The sequence below is a fragment of the Pygocentrus nattereri genome, chromosome 6, assembly GCF_015220715.1.
Source record: "Pygocentrus nattereri isolate fPygNat1 chromosome 6, fPygNat1.pri, whole genome shotgun sequence".
NCBI classification, from domain to species: Eukaryota; Metazoa; Chordata; class Actinopteri; order Characiformes; family Serrasalmidae; genus Pygocentrus; species Pygocentrus nattereri.
This window is the reverse complement of record NC_051216.1, coordinates 45,744,400-45,763,609: the sequence shown is the minus strand read 5'-3', so window position 1 is coordinate 45,763,609 and position 19,210 is coordinate 45,744,400. Positions and strand designations below refer to the sequence as shown.

At 39.4% G+C, this 19,210-nt stretch overlaps 1 protein-coding gene across 3 annotated transcripts; it reads right to left on the bottom strand.

The window, feature by feature from the left end:
- Positions 1-781: 781 nt before the first annotated feature.
- On the bottom strand, positions 782-19,090 carry cldn10b (claudin 10b). Of its 3 annotated transcripts, none has more exons than XM_017703074.2 (6): positions 19,010-19,090; positions 18,618-18,842; positions 5,438-5,599; positions 5,224-5,305; positions 3,469-3,573; positions 782-2,447 (listed from the first exon to the last, which is right to left on the bottom strand). In XM_017703074.2, exons 2-6 carry the CDS (start codon positions 18,829-18,831, stop codon positions 2,300-2,302), a joined length of 711 nt encoding a protein of 236 aa, XP_017558563.1. In that variant the 5' UTR covers positions 18,832-18,842; positions 19,010-19,090; the 3' UTR covers positions 782-2,299. The 3 variants fall into 3 exon arrangements, with proteins under 3 accessions (XP_017558563.1, XP_017558561.2, XP_017558562.1); XM_017703072.2 differs by having other exon boundaries at positions 18,618-18,869; positions 19,010-19,075; XM_017703073.2 differs by lacking the exons at positions 18,618-18,842; positions 19,010-19,090 and adding an exon at positions 8,797-9,241.
- Between the last annotated feature and the right edge of the window lie 120 nt (positions 19,091-19,210).

Here is a 19,210-nt window from a genome sequence, read left to right as displayed (position 1 = left end):
ACAATGAATGGGAACATTTTATTTTGATGGTCCACTGTAGATGCTTTGTACATCATCACTGTAAGAAAAATGAATAGAAGACTGTAATACCCAACTTGACCATCAGCAAAAAAGCTACATCTAAACCTCCTGGAGGTTTTTTAACAGTTTAAGCATTTGTAAATCATCTATAAGGGCCATCAAAATAAAGTGTGCCCAAATGAACAACTTAGCAAACCAATTAAAGCACATTGATTAATAAGCTAATATTTATGCTGTGTTAGATATTTGCTGTACTAGCTAGCATTCATTTATATATTTAACTTTTTGGTTGTTTTCCAAAAGGGTGCTAATTGTCCTAATGGTCACTGTGCAGTGGACTTTAATTAAGCTGGATTACAGGAATATTAAAGGTTATTATAAAGTAAATAAACTAAATGTTTAAGCTATGTGTCACTTTGACCTGTTGGTCTCAGGTGTTTTAAGCACAATAATCATACAGTGAAAAGACCACAAATGATTTACTGGCTGGACACGCTTGGGAGAGCGTTTCGAAAACTCTGACCACTTTGAACAAGAATGCTGCGTTTGGCCGCACTGGACACTTTAATTAAGTCCACAGAGTCTCTCATACAGTGTGTTTACTTCTGTGTTTTATGTTTTATACTGTTTTATAAATGAGTACATATTACTTTCTTTATTGTAATAGTATTATTGATATTAACATTACCATTACTGTTATTTGCAAACTCAGTAAAAACAGTATATTAAGAGTAAGCGGAATAAAAAAGGCAGAGCATTATTTCAATGTAAATATCAATGTATTATCACATTATCAATATAATAACAGCAGTAAAGCTCCACTCGGCGGATTAAGACAGAAGGAAATAGAAGTAAACTTCAGACTAGCTAAACATAAACATGACATACTTCAACATAAAATTTGCATAAAGCAATACACATATATAAATGGTTCAGTAAATAGGTATACAGTAATTGTTAACATGGGACACAATTAAAAAACAAACAAAAATAATGAAAAATATATAAAACAGAAAACCAAAATGAATTAAGGCTTTTTACAGAGATTGTATTTGCAGATACAGACATATTTTTTTATGTTAAGTTGCAAATTGTATTATTTAAATTTGCATCTTAAGTCTGAAGTCAGAAATTGGGAATGCAAAACTTTTCAATTAAATGAATACAATAATATTCCTTTTAACAGCACTTAATAAACAATTAGAGACTGAAGTCACCAAATGATCCAGTTTTGAAAGTGGAGTTTGGTCATTCTTCTGTTATACATGTCTTCAGCTATGCAACCATATGTGGCCTTTGTTGTCATATTTTGTGCTTAATGAAACACATTTTCAATGGGCGACACTTCTGGACTGCAGACGGGCCAGTCTTTCACCCACACTCTCTCTGATTACACAGTCATGCTGTTGTGACATGCAGAATGTGGCTTGGCGCTGTCGTGTTGAAATAAGCATGGACATCGCTGAAAAAGACAGCATCTAGAAGGCCACATAAGTTGCTCCAAGAACTTTATGCTGGGAACAGTCTAGATGACCTGGATGTTACTTCTTTGGCCCAGTGAACACAACATCAGTCATTTCCACAAAAAATCTGCAAGGTTGACTTGAAAGACCACAAAACGTGTTTCCACTGAGCATCAGTCCAGTTCAGATGAGCTCGAGCTCACAGAAGTAGGCAGTGTTTATAGATATTTTTGATTTTCTTAACTGGCATTTGTGGATGCGGCTTATTGACAATGGATTTTCCTAGTATTCCTGAGTCCATGCAGTGATCCATCATAGAAACATGCTGGTTTTTAATGCAGTGCGCTCTAAGGGGTCAAAAGTCCCATGTATTCAGCAATAGTTCTCAGCTATGCCCTTCACACAAAGAGAGTTCTCCAAAATCTGTGACATTTTTTGAAGATATTATGCACTGAACAGTGTGAAATACATAACTTTTCAATTGCCTGTTGTGGAACATTCCTCAAAATGTTGAGGAACATGCTGGATTATTTTCTGGTGCATTTTGGACAAAGTGGCGAGCCTTGACTCATCTTTACTTCTAAAGGATTAGAGCTTTCTTGGATGCACCACTTTTCTTGATGTTCCTCTCCTGTCCCAACTTTTTTGGAATGTGTTTGAGGGGTCAATTTCAGAATGAGTGTATATTTAAAAAAATAATGAAGTGATAGACTTTGGAGCCCATGTGTCCTTTTCCCTCAACATTTGTTTTCAAATTTTCAAGGCTGAATAGTTCTCAAGGCAGAAATGTGGCTAGCATCTGGTTTTTAAGGCTGTCATACATAAGCATTTTTGTCGAACTGTTGTGAGGTGTTGTTGTACTCCGGTGGCCGTCTGCCATTGGCTGATTGGTTTTGCAACTTGCTATGAGAGGACATATAAGAGGCACTGTAAACATAGCGTCTCCTGTCAGCATGGCTTGAGCTAGAGGAAAGAAAAATAAGAAATGTGGTGGAAGACAAGAAATAAACATTTGGGCTAAGTGTGTGAAATGAAAGATTGAAAGGCAAGGCTTTTAACTCTTAGAAATCTCAGTTATCACAGCTAAAGCATGGTGCCATGTCATGAATTAGTTCTCTCTCATAGCTCATTGAAACAAGTGGAGAAACATTTTAAACTTTCAATCCATACCACATTTGTGTTTGTAAGCAGGAGATATTTCATTAAGTGATACTTTTTTGATCCCACAACCAGGGAAATTCCACCTCCATATTTAACCCATCAATGAAGTGAAACACCACATACACACTAGGGGGCAGTGAGCACACGTGCCCAGAGCAGTGGGCATCCCTATCCACAGCGCGCGGGGAGCAGTTGGGGGTTAGGTGTCTTGCTCAAGGACACCTCAGTCATGAACTGTCAGCCCTTGGGATCAAACCGGCAACCTCCCGGTCACAGGGCCAGCTCCCTAACCTCCAGCCCACAACTGCCCCCTGAATGACCTGAACTTGCAGAATGTACAATGTTTGTAGAGGTAGTTGATTACATTACTAGCCACTAAATTAATGAAGTAGCTCTGTAAACAACACTATGTAGGATTTGGGGACCTCTCTGGTGGATTTATGTAATTGCATGCAACTGTAACATGAGTTCTGCGTCGGACCCCCATAAGCAGATGAATCTGACTTTTGCAAGTGTGTTCAAAGTGTATTCAAAGAGAACTCTCAAAAATGAATCTACTATGAATTTATTATCTACTCCTGACATCATATCTTTATCAGTGTAACGTTGATTTTGCTTCTGAGGCCTAAACCTCAAGCCTTCTTTATGAGCCTGAACATGTGATGTTAATATGCAAAGATGTATGACATGGTCCAAATATCTCTCACCAAAAAAGTCATTCATAGAGTAAATAAACAAGTCCAAGCATCTGCAATCAGCAAAATAAGTAACAAAAACGTAATATATTTTTATGCGAACAGAGAAGTTATGGATATTTTTTTACCTTTTACTCATGCCATCAGACAGTGATAAGAAGAACACCATCCCTCCCAGAATACACAGTGCTGATCCCCCCCAGCCAATGAACAGGGCAGCCCCCAATTCATACCTGAGAAGAAACATAACCGTTAATGTCAAGACACAGCTCTTCAGTCTCCTTCATTTTATATAACATAGTGATGGTTATTTGTAGTAATTTTGTGGTTGAGTACTCTAACACCAAATCATACAATCGTTTACTCATAAAAAATTAAAGTGAACAGTAAAAGGTTATTCATTAATAGAAATGAAATGATATAAACAAATATGCTTCTTTATTGTAGGGAAAATTTGTTGGATGCCTCAAAATGAACACAATATAGATTAAGACTAAGGTGTTTATGCTCACTCTACTCAATCTGATGAAAATCTTTGTTTACGTGCTCACGACAAGTAATCCCATCCAAAATTCCATGCATGCATGGAGTACCACTTATTGTAGATGTTACCATGACACCGAGCATCATGTGAGTCCAGTCAGAGTGAGATGAGCAGCAGTGAGTAGTGCTTGTGTATTTAATTGCTTTAAAACTGATTTCAGACTCAGGAAAATGTACTTTACATGTCCTTATTAGAGAAGGGGTGAGGGGAAGACATCAAGTCCTGCAACATTCTGAGACCCTCCATCCATCCTGCTAACTTTTTTTAACTCTTGTAAAGTTTGAAGCATAAATTTTGTCTCCTCTGCAGACCAGTTTTTGGCTCCCACTATGTTAAGTGCTATAATCTGCTATGACACATTGTATCGCCATTATTTTGACAGTCAACAAGACTACAGGAATGACACACTAGCAACACCACTATACACCAATCAGGCATAACATTCTGACCACCTCCTTGTTTCCACGCTCACTGTCCATCTTATCAGCTCCACTTACTGTATAGCTGCACTCTGTAGTTCTACAGTTACAGACTGTAGTCCATCTGTTTCTCTGATACTCTGTTACCCTGTTCTTCAGTGGTCTGGACCCCCATGGACCCTCACAGAGCAGGTACTATATGGGTGGTGGGTCATTCTCAGCACTACAGCAACACTAATGTGGTGGTGGCATGTTAGGGTGTGTTGTGCTGGTCTGAGTGGATCAGACACAGCAGTGCTGCTGGAGTTTTTAAACACCTCAGTGTCGCTGCTGGACTGAGAATAGTCCACCAACCAAAAATATCCAGCCAACAGCGTCCTGTGGGCAGCGTCCTGTGACCACCGATGAAGGACTAGAGGATGCCCAACACAAACTGTGCAGCAGCAGATGAGCTGTCGTCTCTGACTTTACATCCACAAGGTGGACTGACAAGATAGGAGTGTCTAATAGAGTGGACAGTGAATGGACACAGTGTTTAAAAACTTTGTCTGATCCACTCAGACCAGCACAAAACACACTAACACAGCACCACTACTATGTCAGGGTTACTGCACTGCTGAGAATGATCCACCACCCAAATAGTACCTGCTCTGTGAGGGTCCATGGGGGTCCTGACCACTGAAGAACAGGGTAACAGAGTATCAGAGAAACAGATGGACTACAGTCTGTAACTGTAGAACTACAGAGTGCAGCTATACAGTAAGTGGAGCTGATCAAATGGACAATAAGTGTAGGAGCAAGGAGGTGGTCATAATATCATAAAATTGGAAATGAACTGCAAATACAAATTAAGGATTTTTTAAAGTTAAATAGGAGGCCATTGCTAATATGATTATATAATGATCATATAATGAACATACTTTTGTGCCACAAACATAGGGTCAAAGAACTCGGATGTGATCCTGTGGGCATACAGGGAGCAGGCAGTCAAAGAGCACAGACCTGTAACAACAGAAACTGGGTTCAAATAATAATAAGACACTACATCTGTGTCATCATTTTCATTTGGAACCATTTTCGCTGACACAAGTTTTCCTTCAAGACATAGGGAAAGCAAAAGAAAAGAATGCTGACCACTGATAAAGAATTGTAATCCAGCAAGGCATGCAATCCTGGCTTTGACTTTATCACTTCCTCCGATTTTGGTGCATTTCATTCCCACCAGGGCGAAGGCAGTCGCAAAGAAACCAAGACAGACAGCTGAGATCATCAGGCCTCGGCAAACCTGGATATAACCTGCAAAAAAGCAAAGTTTTCCCCTCAAAGTTATTTTCACTTTGATATGGAGACCTTACCCACTATTATATCAGATTCTTTACAGCTAAGGCATGACAGCTTTATGATTAGTCCAGAGCGTCAGTAGTAGTCCCTGGCAAATGATTCATTCTTTTGAATGAATCTTTTGGTGGAACAAATTGAACTGATTCATCTGCAGGATTGTTGTGATGACTGAGTGATTCATAGGACGAACTGTCACACAAGTTGGTGTTTTTTGATATTTGAAAGCCAGATGCTTTGATTTTTAATAGAGGTATTGCTAGGATAATGTTGCTGTTGGGATACGAGTTTATAGGTTCACTTGTTCCAGCCACCAATCAGTGGTTTGTAGGTGGTAGAGCTGTTCAGCTGGGGCCTTGACACACTAATCCTGCATCAAATAACCAGAGCAAACTAAGGCTGAGCGATGTCGCCTCACTTCTTCTGTTGAAATATTTCTCTTCAAACTTTCATTGAACTGAAAGAGGCAGTGTCCAAGCATTTGTAGTAAGAGGAATAGCCACTAAGGGTTGGTACAACACTAGAGGGCGCTCCCGATAGTCCAAAATAAATGGGTTCCTTAGGACCTTTTGGGCAAAAGTGTAACTTGTAAATGGTCCTTTTTCTACAGGTGAATCCACTTGGTTTCCAACATAAAACAGCAGAACTGTTCTCACCTTTGTGCTCTTGAGTGTGTGTAGATTCTGTTCTTACCTGAGAACAAATCCCAAATAAGAAAACACTGGTGAATATCAGAATCTTTGTGAAAAGTGGGTTTTAAGATGACGTTTCTTCTTAAGAACGATTGGTGAATGAGGCCCAGTATCTTATATCCATTCATGACATGAATGCATGCTTCTTCTTCTTCTTCTTCTTCTTCTTTCGGCTGCTCCCTTTAGGGGTCGCCACAGCGGATCATCTGCCTCCATCTTGCCCTATCCACTGCCTCCTCTACTTTCACACCAACCATCTCCATGTCCACCTTCACTACATCCATAAACCTTCTCTGAGGTCTACCTCTTCTCCTTCTGCCCGGCAGCTCCATCTCCAACATTCTTTGCCCAATATATCCACTATTCCTCCTCAACACATGTCCAAACCATCTCAACCTGGCCTCTCTGGCTTTATCTCCAAACTGCTCCACCTTCACTGTCCCTCTGCATTAATGCATGCTAACGGCTTAAAATCTATCTGCAAGGCAATGCTGTACCTGTCTATAACATATAACTTAGCAGCTAGTAAGTGTATAATATCAAGCAGTTTTGGGGCTAGTATAAGCCAAATTAAGTTAATTATGCACACGTTTAAATATTTTAAATCTCCCAGTTGCGTATTTTATTGTTTTCATTGCACAGACACTGTAGAAGAGTGGCAGCAGTAAATAGTTAATGTAAATTCAGGCACAGTGAATTGCTTATGTGCTCAGGACGTGAAACAACTCTTTATCCACTCTCTTCAAGGAATAGTGTTCTACTTCAAGCATACAGTATTTAAGCATACAGTGATGATTTCGGTTGATAGTACATGTCTTCCTGATCACCATTAACACTAAAGACCGCCAAAGCATAGAACATTGTTTTGGCCTGCTGTGCTCGCCACAGCTCCCTGCAGACTGAGGACAGTGACTCATATGTGAATTACTCACCAGGAGGGACTGTATCGTAACACTGTCTCAAGAACATGAAAACAAGACCCTGACCTCCAGCAAGCCCCCGTGCCAGGCACCACCAACACAACAAGATTACAAATGTTGCTACTTTGATTCAGATATCAGCACAGTGTCTTCACTGTGGGCCAAAATATAAGCAATTTATTCTTGGGCCACACAAGAAAAAACCCTACCATAGCTGCTCTTCAGCTTCTGTTTAAAATGTGTGAAAGGTCTAGTGCCTCCAAACTGGCGGTTGGTAAGTTAAATGTAAGATGCATATGCACAAGACATCTACAGGGGGCTCTCAAAATGAAGTGTTACCCAGATGTGTTATGACAGTTCATATTCAGTTTGGTGCAAATTGTGAGTCTCAAATTGGAGTGTGATTCAGAAGCAGCAAATTATTTCTTTTAATATTTGTTTTTTAAAAGAATCTTCAAATCTTTGAAAAGAGGAAGACTCTCAGTATACTCTGTACCCTCTCAGTACACTCAGATCCTCTCAGTATACTGAGATATGACTGTTGCATCCATCTGAAAAGTTAAAGTTTGGCTCTGTGGAATTTAAAGGCGGTAAATGGGTAATCTTGTTCTTGTATTATGTCAGGAATAATGCAAAGGTCAAATATTTAAATGTACATAAGTTAAATCTCACACTCGTGGTGCTTTTATACATGTGCCAGCACGTATACGTAAATTTACGTATTTACGTATACGTAAATGTATGTCCTTCCAAAGTCCAAGAAAAGAGTCAGTAGCTCATTCTTAACTTTTAACAAATAACCATCAGTCCTTACATCCTAAAATTAGAATGCTAGAACTTTGGTAGCCATAAACAGCATAAAAAATAAAGTAAGCGCTTCCACTGAATGGCTCATGCCTAAGTGGTCAGCTTGCAAAGTACTTTATGACAGGTGATTAAGAGGCAAATAAAAGCTTGATAGTTAACATGTCAAACAAATATGTGCAAAATTGCCCAGAGCTCATGGAAAAATTACATTAGAGTGCTGAGAAATGCTGCTAAACATTAACAGGTTGGGGGTGAAGGAACTGTTCCTTAACCAGGCCATTAAATTATGCTGATCAGACTATATAGCAGTTCCCAGAGGTGCTTCTAGGAATTAAACTAATGCTAAGGTGCCAAAACTAGTGACCCGAAACAGAATGCAGAGCTGAGATTTCATTACAGGATGGTATGCTCTGCACTTCTTTATCAACATCCTCAATCTTCTTTAAGCTCAATCGTCTGAAGTGTTGATCTTTTTTCAATAATACTTAAAACTCTCTCCCTCACAAACACAAATATTCTCAAAACTGAACTTAACAGCATTGAATATATTCAATTCAAATGCGTACATCATTCCAAATACAACATTTTTGCTTTCCAGTTTACTTACATTTCATGACTAGTGTGTGAATATACTGTATTTTATTCAAACGGAAACTCTCTACACATTTGAATTGAGTAAATTCAGTGCACCGTTACTTTCATCAGTCCGTCACAGGGAGAAAAAGAGCTGGCTGACCGTCCAGAGCGAGCATGGAAGGGAAGTCTTTGCAGTTGGATACTCCAGTAGAGTCGGTCACGCAAGTCTTCCAGAGGTTGGACCAGTACGTGGCTGTGGTGATGACTGTGCCATCGATCGAAGACACTTTCCAATAGTCTGTTGGCAAAGTGGACGACACGAGCACCCAGCCTGCTGTGGCCAAAACGAAGGCCATTATCTCTGTTACCATATTACTCATCGCTCCTCTAAGCTTGAGTTCTACTCTCTGCACTTTGAAAAGATCTTCACAGGGGTTCCTCAAAGTTCCTCAGGGTTGATCAAGCTAAACATGGAAGAGCAGATGGTTAATATATTCTACACCGGTTGATAACCTGTGGGGAGGGTTTTTAGCCACAGTCGTCACATTCTTCCAACAAATGTCCACTCCTGCCCCCTTATGACACTGTCACCATGGTATCCAACTCAACAACTGACCATAACTAGGAGATAGGAGATCAGTGCATGTAGGGAAAGCAGTGTGTGTGTGTGTGTGTGTGTGTGTGTGTGTGTGTGTGTGTGTGTGTGTGTGTGTGTGTGTGTGTGTGTGTGTAGGAAAACTGAGTCTGGCTGGTTTACATTACTTTTATGATTTGATGTGGAAAGAAAAAAAAGGTCAACATTTTTTAATGTGCAAGCAGCCAGTGTGTCCATTAGGGCTAAAAGTAGCAAGTCGTTCATTAACTATTCACAGTAGTTTTTAAAACCAGGGCAGGAGGGATGTGGAAAAAAATCAGCCTTGAGTAAAAGCCTATTTTTTTCATACTGAGAGTTATTAATGTTGCTTGGTTTTATTTTTTATCATTATTGGCAAGGTTTTGAACAGGTCAGATGACACATTTAGTTGATTGGCTAATTGTCAATAATTTAACACATCCTCTAAAAACAAAATTAATATTTAAGAACAAACTTAAATAAAAAACAATTCCAACAATCATTCAAAATTTCTCTATATTATAAACATTAAGATGTAAACAGAGTCATTCCGAGTGGTTTGGTGTGAAACGCTCCGACCTATAGAAACTTATAGAGTCCGGATTGCTCATATGGTGGTGATAGGAACCAGACGTCCACCTTTAAAAGCTCCCTCACAGAAGTTATTACGTGGAATGGTTATGAATTCACTGCCTGAGACATTGGTTTATTAACGCCAAATTAATGCCGGGCACATTGACAAAGCAGATGTTGTAATGTCTGGGGGTCACTGACTCATTTCATGTGCAATAAAAAATTCATAAATGTCTGTACAGAGAAAGAGTCATTACACAGTGTATAAACTGTTGAGCCAAAAATAGAATCATACAGTTGAATGCAACAAAATTATGGACCATCTGGGGACAGTGAGGACTGGGAACAGGTCACATTTACATTAAATTTACATTCCATATTAACAGAATTGATCCTGCACTTCTGACTTCTGGCAAAAATGCAAAGGATGTTTGTTTTTGAGTCCCCAACAACAACAATAACTTTCTTTCAAACTGAAATTATAATGAATGTTTATGAATATTGCGGTTACTAGGCAGTTGCTATGGCGTTCATAGTGGTTGCCAAGCAGTTGCTAAGCAGCTGTAGCATAGTGGTTGTAAGAAATGTATGAAAATGACCAAAAATGTGTTTGTTAAATATTTTTTTCAATATTTCAATATTTTATTCAATATTTCCTTGTTTCAATGAGCGACAAGTTGGAAATATCAAAATACAAATAATAATAATCATATTAATAATAGTTTAACACAGCTAGACTGGCATTGCATTTCATAATTGCAAGCTAGGTGCTGAAAATAATCACACTCAACAGACAAACTTACACACAAACTATATTCTGCTTGTATCATGACAAATGGACCTCACCTTCCCACCTGGGGCAGGAATTAGGCGTTTCTTATTTGGCTGTTTCTGATGTGTGAGATGCTTGTTTAGATGTAAGTAAACCAAAAGGGTCAATGCTTTTAGCTGTAGTGACGACCCTGGGCATGACATAATGTGGGAAAAATCCTGGTCTGAGGCAGGAGAACATCAGACTCCCCCTCCTCGTCAAACATACCATTCTTGCATCAACTGATAACACTCACAGGGCCAGCAGTGGAATCTGGGAACCATGGGGCATGTTTCAAATAATAGTTATCTAGAATATCAAATCAGTCGTAATGTAATGACTGGGGTCGTTGACTCATTTCACTACACAGAAAGAGTCGCCGCATAATGTATATAATACACACGTACGTAATGTGTGATGGGATGCAGGAGAAACGTGGACCACACAGGGGCCCTGAGGTCAGGCTTGAAGAGCCCATGTAATGGATTGTTCTTTAGAGAAACCTTTTTTTTTTTTTTTCAAATTTTGCGATCCTTCAGTCAAAGGGTGAAGGAGTATTCTGATACAGAACCTTACAATATATGACGGCTCTTCACATCACACATCTCTTTCTTAGTCACGTGGAGCTTCTGTGCGCTGTTAGGAATGAAGGTTCTGTGCAGGTCCATTTTTCGTTCGTCAAGGTCCAAACAGTGTAAATGTTCCCTCGAAGGTTCTACAGTGGGTTTAAGGTCTGATTGTGGAGCTTAACTCAGGTTCTCCAGGTGAAAAGTTGGTATTTGTTCCTTTTCATTACCGAATGATTTAAAAAAGAGCAGTAGAATAAAAGCCTGGAGGCGAGGCGGGGCGGGGTGCGTGGAGTCGGTCCAGCTTAGAACAGACCATTTCAGTGGATTATGGTTCAGTTATGTTCCCTGACTAAAGGCGCTGAGATGGACCGTTGAAGGAACCACCCCAGTGACAAGAGGGGCACTGACCCAGTGACAGTTTCATCCCTTTATTTCTGAGAGCGTGGCATTGCTCAGTGAACCCTTTGCAGCACCTTTTTAATGTATATGATTCTAATGTTGTTCCTCCCACAGCTTTTAGCACAGTGTTTGATGCTTTCTGCCTCAGTTTCAGTCTCTTAGTCTGAGCAATTATGAATCGCATGTTATATATAGAGTAAGAGAACTCCAGACCTTGCCTTGGGGGCTGTGACTATGGAGTAACATCACCATGCAGGAGGGGGGGGTGAGATATAAATCTAGTACAAATGAGATGTGGTCAAAGACGTACCACAGGAACCCTAAAAGACCAGAAGCTTGTTTCAAAATGTGGAAATATATGTATACCGCAGTAATTTGAGTGGGAACTCATCATGAAGACTTTGACAAGGGTGTGCATATAATTAGCACAAAGCCTCTTGCCTTGAGGTTTAGTCATTTCGAGTCATTCATTACCTCTGCGACATCAACGGAAAATGCCATGTTAGCTGACCAGGCTGCATCTTTGAGTTCGGAGAAAATGGCATATTTTCCTATTGATTGTAACCAATCAGCCTTAGAATTGAAGTAATGAGTGTAACAGTTTGGCTAAATAGCACTGTTTGACATTGTTGAGGCACAAGCAAGGAAGGAAACGTGCTGTTGTGAGTTCTGATGAAAAAAGTATTGTCACCTGTCAGATTCACTCATGTCTGCTGACCCTGGGTCTGCAGTTTGGAACATACTAAATATATAAAAGTACATGTCCATATATTTTTCCCATACAGGGTTAATACAATAAATAGTGATTAACCCCTTAATACCCCAGGCTTATTATATACTAGGGCTTATTACTGATTAACTACAGGGACTTCAATGAGTTTCAGTGTGTTTGTTTAACCGTTTCAAAGCCTCTCCTTGAGGAAGCCTAGTATTATTTGTTGTTATCATGAAATACCTGGTTTGGCTAATCAGTGCTTCATTACTGACTTGGGTCTTTCAAACAATGTGGGGTTATGGAATAACCAAAGGTTAGGAGGAGGAGCATGCTTGAGCCCCTCCTCTTTCCAACCGAATGCCCTATAAACTCACCCTCACCCTCACAAATTTTCTGTTCCTCAGTTCTACGTCAGCCCTGGCGTACTTACAAGGAGGGTCCAGCCTTCTAGCAACAAGAGAAGCCACCCAGAACTCAAGCCCAAGTTCTAGGGGTTCTCTCCCCTCCCTCAACCAGTGTTCCCCCACACTACCACCACATGGTGAAGGCACAGTCCAAAAAGTGTCTCTTGAAAAGCCCTTGAAATTCTAGATTCTATAAAATCTACATACATATAGAGCTAAAACTGTTCCATGGTCATTTTAATAAGACTGCACTCTCCTGTGAGTCTCTTCAATATATGCACTGTCACTTTAAAACACTGTGGCTTTTGCCAAAGTTATTATAGGAAAGTCTGTCCAGTCAGCCGCTGGGCAGCTATTTCCAGCCATATAAGATCACACGCCTGCCTGTTTGAAAGGTGAGAGATCTAAACACTTGAAACTGAAGGTCAAATTACTGCTTCAAAAAAATCTGATAAAATCGGACAAAAACCTCATAAATAGTTTTTAGCGTTTGTGCTTTTTTCGGGTTGTTCTGGCCACAACGCTTGCGCAGATCACCCACACTGGGGTGTGGGGGCATTACCAGCAAGTCTGTAAACAGATGCCACACTGAGCATGCACTCTGTGGGTGAACTGAGAGGAGGCTGTTGTTGCTCTGTGAAATAAGTGAATGTGTTACTCTACAAAAACATTACATACAGTTATAAGTACATTTATTAGAGCTGCACAAACATGTGGTTGTTCTGTTAATGTATTTTGAGGTAAATGAACTATTAGCAAGTTTTAACTGAGATGGGAGGTTTCAAGGTCATTTCTTGGTCATTTGACTGCTAACGAACAGACGATCATTAAAGTACAGTCATATGCAAATGGTGTATTGTTTTCATTGATTTTGCTCAACATATTGGAGAAACAAACCTGTGTAAGAATTCTGGCGAGTTTTTTTTTTTTTTTATGTTTGCTCAGCAAATAAATACAATTGTGCAAAAATATTTTTAAAAAGCCGTATATAAGTTTGTTCCATGTAGAAAATGAAGAATATAAAAACATGTAATTAAACCAAAGTTGTTTGAACTTCTGTCAATTTCAGGTCAATGCAAATGTGGTATGCTACCACAAGAGGCCACCACAGGACATGCATTCGCCTTTGCAGTCCAACTTGGGGACAAACTGCATTACTACTGCCTTGGATCAGGAGATCTTACTCAGGGCAGTAAACACTTGCTTTAAAGCTTATATTATAGTCCCCCATTACTCAAAGCAGTCCGGCTGTGCATGGAGGTTCCAAGCTTTAATCTATCTATCTATCTATCTATCTATCTATCTATCTATCTATCTATCTATCTATCTTCTATCTATCTATCTATCTATCTATCTATCTATCTCTCTCTCTCTCTCTCTCTCTCTCTCTCTCTCTCTCTATATATATATATATATATATATATATATATATATAATAAACAGTGATTTTCTGGATATTGGTGTGTTTGTTTAACCATTTCCAAGCAGCTCCTGGTTTGACCAATCAGTGCTTCAGTAAATTGAGCTCATGATGTAACTGATGTAATTGAAACTGTGTTTATCCCTGATGTCTTAGTTAGCCTGATTCTTTTGTTTATCGATGTGCATTTATGGGAAACTATGAATGCATGCATTCTGAATAAAGGGTGCAGAGTTCAGAATATTTCTTAAAAATATGATATTAGTTTTTAAAATTTCTAAGACACTAATACAGTATTGTTCTGTGACTCACATGCTGTTTTAATCTCAGTCTCCAACCTGAAATATAACACGCAAGCAGATCAAAATAACCCAGTGACTGGGTGACACGTAACCCGGTTTGTTGGGTAAAACATTATACACTGGCTTGGCTATTGGATTACAGTAGCCTGTCTGGGTTGTGGTGCTATAGCAATGCCTTGTTGGGTTATGTTGGCTTATTTGTAACCAAGCTTTGTGACTTTTGGTGCTGGATTGTGCGGCTAAAAGAGTATGACTCCTGTAAAACCTGCCCCTGAAAACCTGCCCCTGTAAATCCTGCCCCATAAAACCTGCCCTGTTGGCTAACGTTTGTTTGTACCGCATGTTCTTCACACACAATTAAACTGAATTACAGGTCTGTTGTCATGAGACTGTGAGCTTCACCTTTACAAGGCACTGGATTGGTCTTGAAGTCTATGTTCATAATCACATTTAGCCCAACATTTCTCATGCATGACCCCAGCTTGTTATAAGATCCAAAGCCAGAGCACCAATCAGGGCCCAGCGGTCACTTTGTTTAGAGCTGGTTTTGACCTGTTGGTCAGACCGACCCAGTGCAGCACGCGGTTCAACGTCAGCGCAGCAGCGTAAAACTTTGGGAGAGTCTGTTCAACATAAATGATGAACTAACCTAACTTTGTGTAAATAGAGCACAATATAGAAATACGTCCACATATGCAGTCGAGACTGACGCGGCTTTTTTCTGAATTTCTACAAACACCATTTCATTTTATAGTAAATGAGTTTGGGCTGGTTTATGTTTATGAACAGACGCCTACAGATCAACATAGTAAAGGAGCTCATCTGTGATCCTGAGTTTAAAGCCAGTTTTTATTCAACTTAAACTTGGAACTAAGTTGTAAATAAATCTGAAACTGAAACTTTGCTTGTGTGTAAAAAGTGATTTCAGAGCCACTCGGTTCTCCCTGATGGAAACTGTTTACCTTCAGTGTTTTGTGCTTCTGATCATTTTAATAGACGTCAGCGTCACTAATTAATGATGTTCTATTAAAAGACTGGTTTACCAAGAGCGACGCTGGAGGACTTTCACCTGAAATGAGTTCATGAAGCCAGTCTGGTTATAAAAATGATAACAGGACATCAGAGCCAGAATTACTCTTTTAGTACTTTTACTTTATACTTAAGTACATTTGAAGGTAAATACTTTAGTACTTTTACTCAAGTGGAGGTCTAAAGGGAGGAACTTCTACTTTTACTGGAGGAATATTTTACCTTGGGTGTCTTGACTTTAACTCAGGTACATGATTTGTGTACTTTGTCCACCTCCTGGCCATTCAACAGTCACAGATATGAATGACATTTCTAAAAAAATATTCAATCATTTATGTGTGTGGATGGACAAAGGGTAAATAAATCAATCTTGTTGAAAAGACCAATCGGAGGCCCTGAATTACCCTAGTCTTAAGGTACCTGTATCTACCTCATTCACAAGTGGGAAGGGACCACAGTAGGACCACCCCTGACCAGATATTACTCGGGTAGCGGTCTATTCTTAGCACAGGAGTGACACTGATGTGGTGGTGGTAGTGTGTGTGGGGCTGGTATGAGTGTATCAGACACAGCAGTGGTGCTGGAGTTTTTAAACAAGTCAGTGCCACTGCTAGACTGAGATTGGACCACCACCCAAAAATATCTGGTCAAGAGCTGCTTTGTGATCTGAAACTGACCACTAGCAAAAGACTAAAGGATGACTACCACACCTTCCATTTGTCTATAGCATATAGCAGAAAACCACCAGCTACCAACAAACCAACAAGAGCTACAGTCTCTATTTGTGCACCAGCAAGGTGGAGCTACAAGGTAATAAAGTGGCCAGTAAGTGTCCAGGCCAACACTGAGACCAGGACACATCAAGTCCAAAGTCGGCTATTAAAAAACCTATTTAAAAAACAACAAAGTAATAAGACCTTAGATATTTAAAGGTGTTATGATCTATTTATAATCATTAACTCCTGAATTTCAACTTGGGAAAATAGTACTTATATATCGCTGCTGTCAGAAGAAAACCTCATATGTCCATTTTTGTTGTTTTTCAGTTTTTGACATAATGTGAAAACGCCTGTTGTCCTTTAAATTGTCTGTAAATTTCATGATGAATGGACCAAAACAAACAGCCCAAAATTACTTGGAAAGACGTCTGGTTCCACTGACTTACATTAAAAGTGAAGTATGTTTTTTCCTTCTCCTATAAAATTACCATTTTGGAGATACAAGGTTTTCTTCTGACAATTTTTGTTTTTTTCCCAATGTTGTTTTTCAAAAGATCTTTTTGATTTCTTGTATAGTGAAGTTTAGAGATTTTGATTTATCATGAGATTATTTTAATTAAAAACAAATGCTGCCACATTTTTATGTCACTACTGGTATATAAAGAGTTTTAGCTCATAGGTGGAGCCTTATTTCAGCCACAGCCCTGCATTTTAAAGCGAGATTTATTAGGGGCAAATCCATACTCATGGTGAAAATGGTCCAGGGTACGAGAGCCAACATGGATAAATCGGGGAACAGACATGATGAAAAGAAACACAGACTAAACGCACAATGGAAGTCAGAAGAAACAACACCAAACAATACAATACACAGACCAGCAACTGACTAGGGAAAACACAGGGCTTAAATACAAGAACAATGAGGGTAAACAAGACACAGGTGGTTAAAACAGGTTAGAACAATCAAGGGCAGGGCCTGGAAACAAGGGGGCAGGACCAGGAAGAATCAAAACAAGGAAGCACATGGACAAGACCAACAGTAAACAGAAGCACATGGAGGCCTGGGAGGGGCCAATCGTGACAGTGAGAAATTAGATCTCACTGTTTAGAAGTAAAAGTAAAAAGTCTGAAAATCAGTGTGTAGCATTTTTCATTAAAGTGATGGTATTTGGTAAAGTTAGCAGTGTTACGATCATTTGTATGGTCACTAAATAGAATAAAATCATTTGTTTTAGTAAAATAAAGGTACAAGATCACTCAAAGCAAAAGGATTTTTATCTAAAGTCCAAGTCAGTAAAGATGTCTGAAATATGCTTTTCAACTCTGACTTTGAACCAATTCGATAGAATAATCCTTATAAGGTTTGAACTCTTTAAACCTTTAATCCTAAGCCAAAAAAGAGGCTATTTCTGCCATTGTTTCCTAACCTGAGCTTCATTTGTGTTGTTTTCTTGCTCTGACCCTTGCTTGTCTGAGTATGGATCTGCCTTTGCTATTGCCTGCTTGTATGTTAACCCCTGCCTGTTAAATGGACAGCGAGTGTTGGACTGCCACCACTTCGCATTTGCAATCCTCTACATTACAGTCTGCACACACAAATCTCCAAATGCAGGATCCAATGTGGACACAGCAACTATTCCAGGGCCAGATCTGAATCTTTCAAAGAGGGCAAACATAAACAAGACGAATGGATTAGTGGACAGTACTGTAGCTTTTATCTCTTGTAGCTTTCACCTTGTGAGGTACGGTAACAGAGCCCTTTGGAGCTGCCATATCAGTAATGTTATATGACCTGTATGCTCCCATTTCAGTAAAGATTCCAGCAGATTTTACCTGCTATAAAATGACCTGTAGAAATAACCACAGGCCATATTAATCAATGCAAATTGTTTGAGCATAGAAGCGCTCAAAGAAGCATTTACTTGTATTCTCTGTTACTCAGACCAAGCTGATATGTCAAAAAACACAGAAAACGTTTGATTGTATGTGATAATTTTGACCACTGGCAGTAAATTCCATAGTTAATGAGACTGCTAAAGACATACTGCCTTTATTAAGACAGCCAAACAAAGGATAAAAATTAGGATTAAATTAAACATTTGGACGTTTTCTACTTGTATCTGGATGTATAGCCTATGGAACTTTTTGGGGTTGTTTATACCAAAATCTTGTGTGAACTGGCCATAAACATTACACTACCTCTCGTCCCACCTCCCCATATATAACTAATCCCGTCCAAACAGCACTTAAGACATGACGGCATAGTCATAATCTCGCTTTGGAAAAATTCTTATCATGATTAAAGAGCTGTTTGCTAGTATGTCAATGACTTAGCAATATGTGACCTACACAATAATATTAGTCAACTAATCGCACGTAATATTTTTTGCATGAAAAGAATGTATAATCTACAACAACCGCTCTTACCCTCCAGTTTGAAGATGGTGTGGTGCTGCCTGCAGTGCACAGCGCCAATGGCATTTCCAGCACAGTTCATCCAGAGGCCCTGGAACACCCAGGTTGCCGTGATGACCGATGAAGCCCTGCTGGTGGTCTTCCACTCATTAGAAACGGTTGCACCAATGGTAGCACCCAAGCCTACTAATCCAGCCAACAATGCCATAATTTGTCTGCATGACATTCTATAGGGTTCTACAATGCCAGTGAAGAACAAACTGCCTTAGGCGAAGAAATTACAATAGAGACATATGTTACTGAGTGATCATTTACATGGAGGGACATCTGGTCTGTCTTATTTTTACAGTACGAAGCAAAACAATAGCTAGACTTGAGTAAAAGTATACACAAACTCTACTTACAGTTAGTCATTAAAGACAGTGAGCCTCCACTCTGAGACATTTGTCTTTGTGTTGTTGCTTTGTCAAGTGCAGTATTCTTCAAGTGCAACATTAACGTATCCAAAGCAAATTAGTAATCCTTCAAATTTTTGACATGCGACAAAGTTCATTCCTAGTTGCGCAATTCCTGGTAATAATTTTCAGAATTTAAGCATCTATATT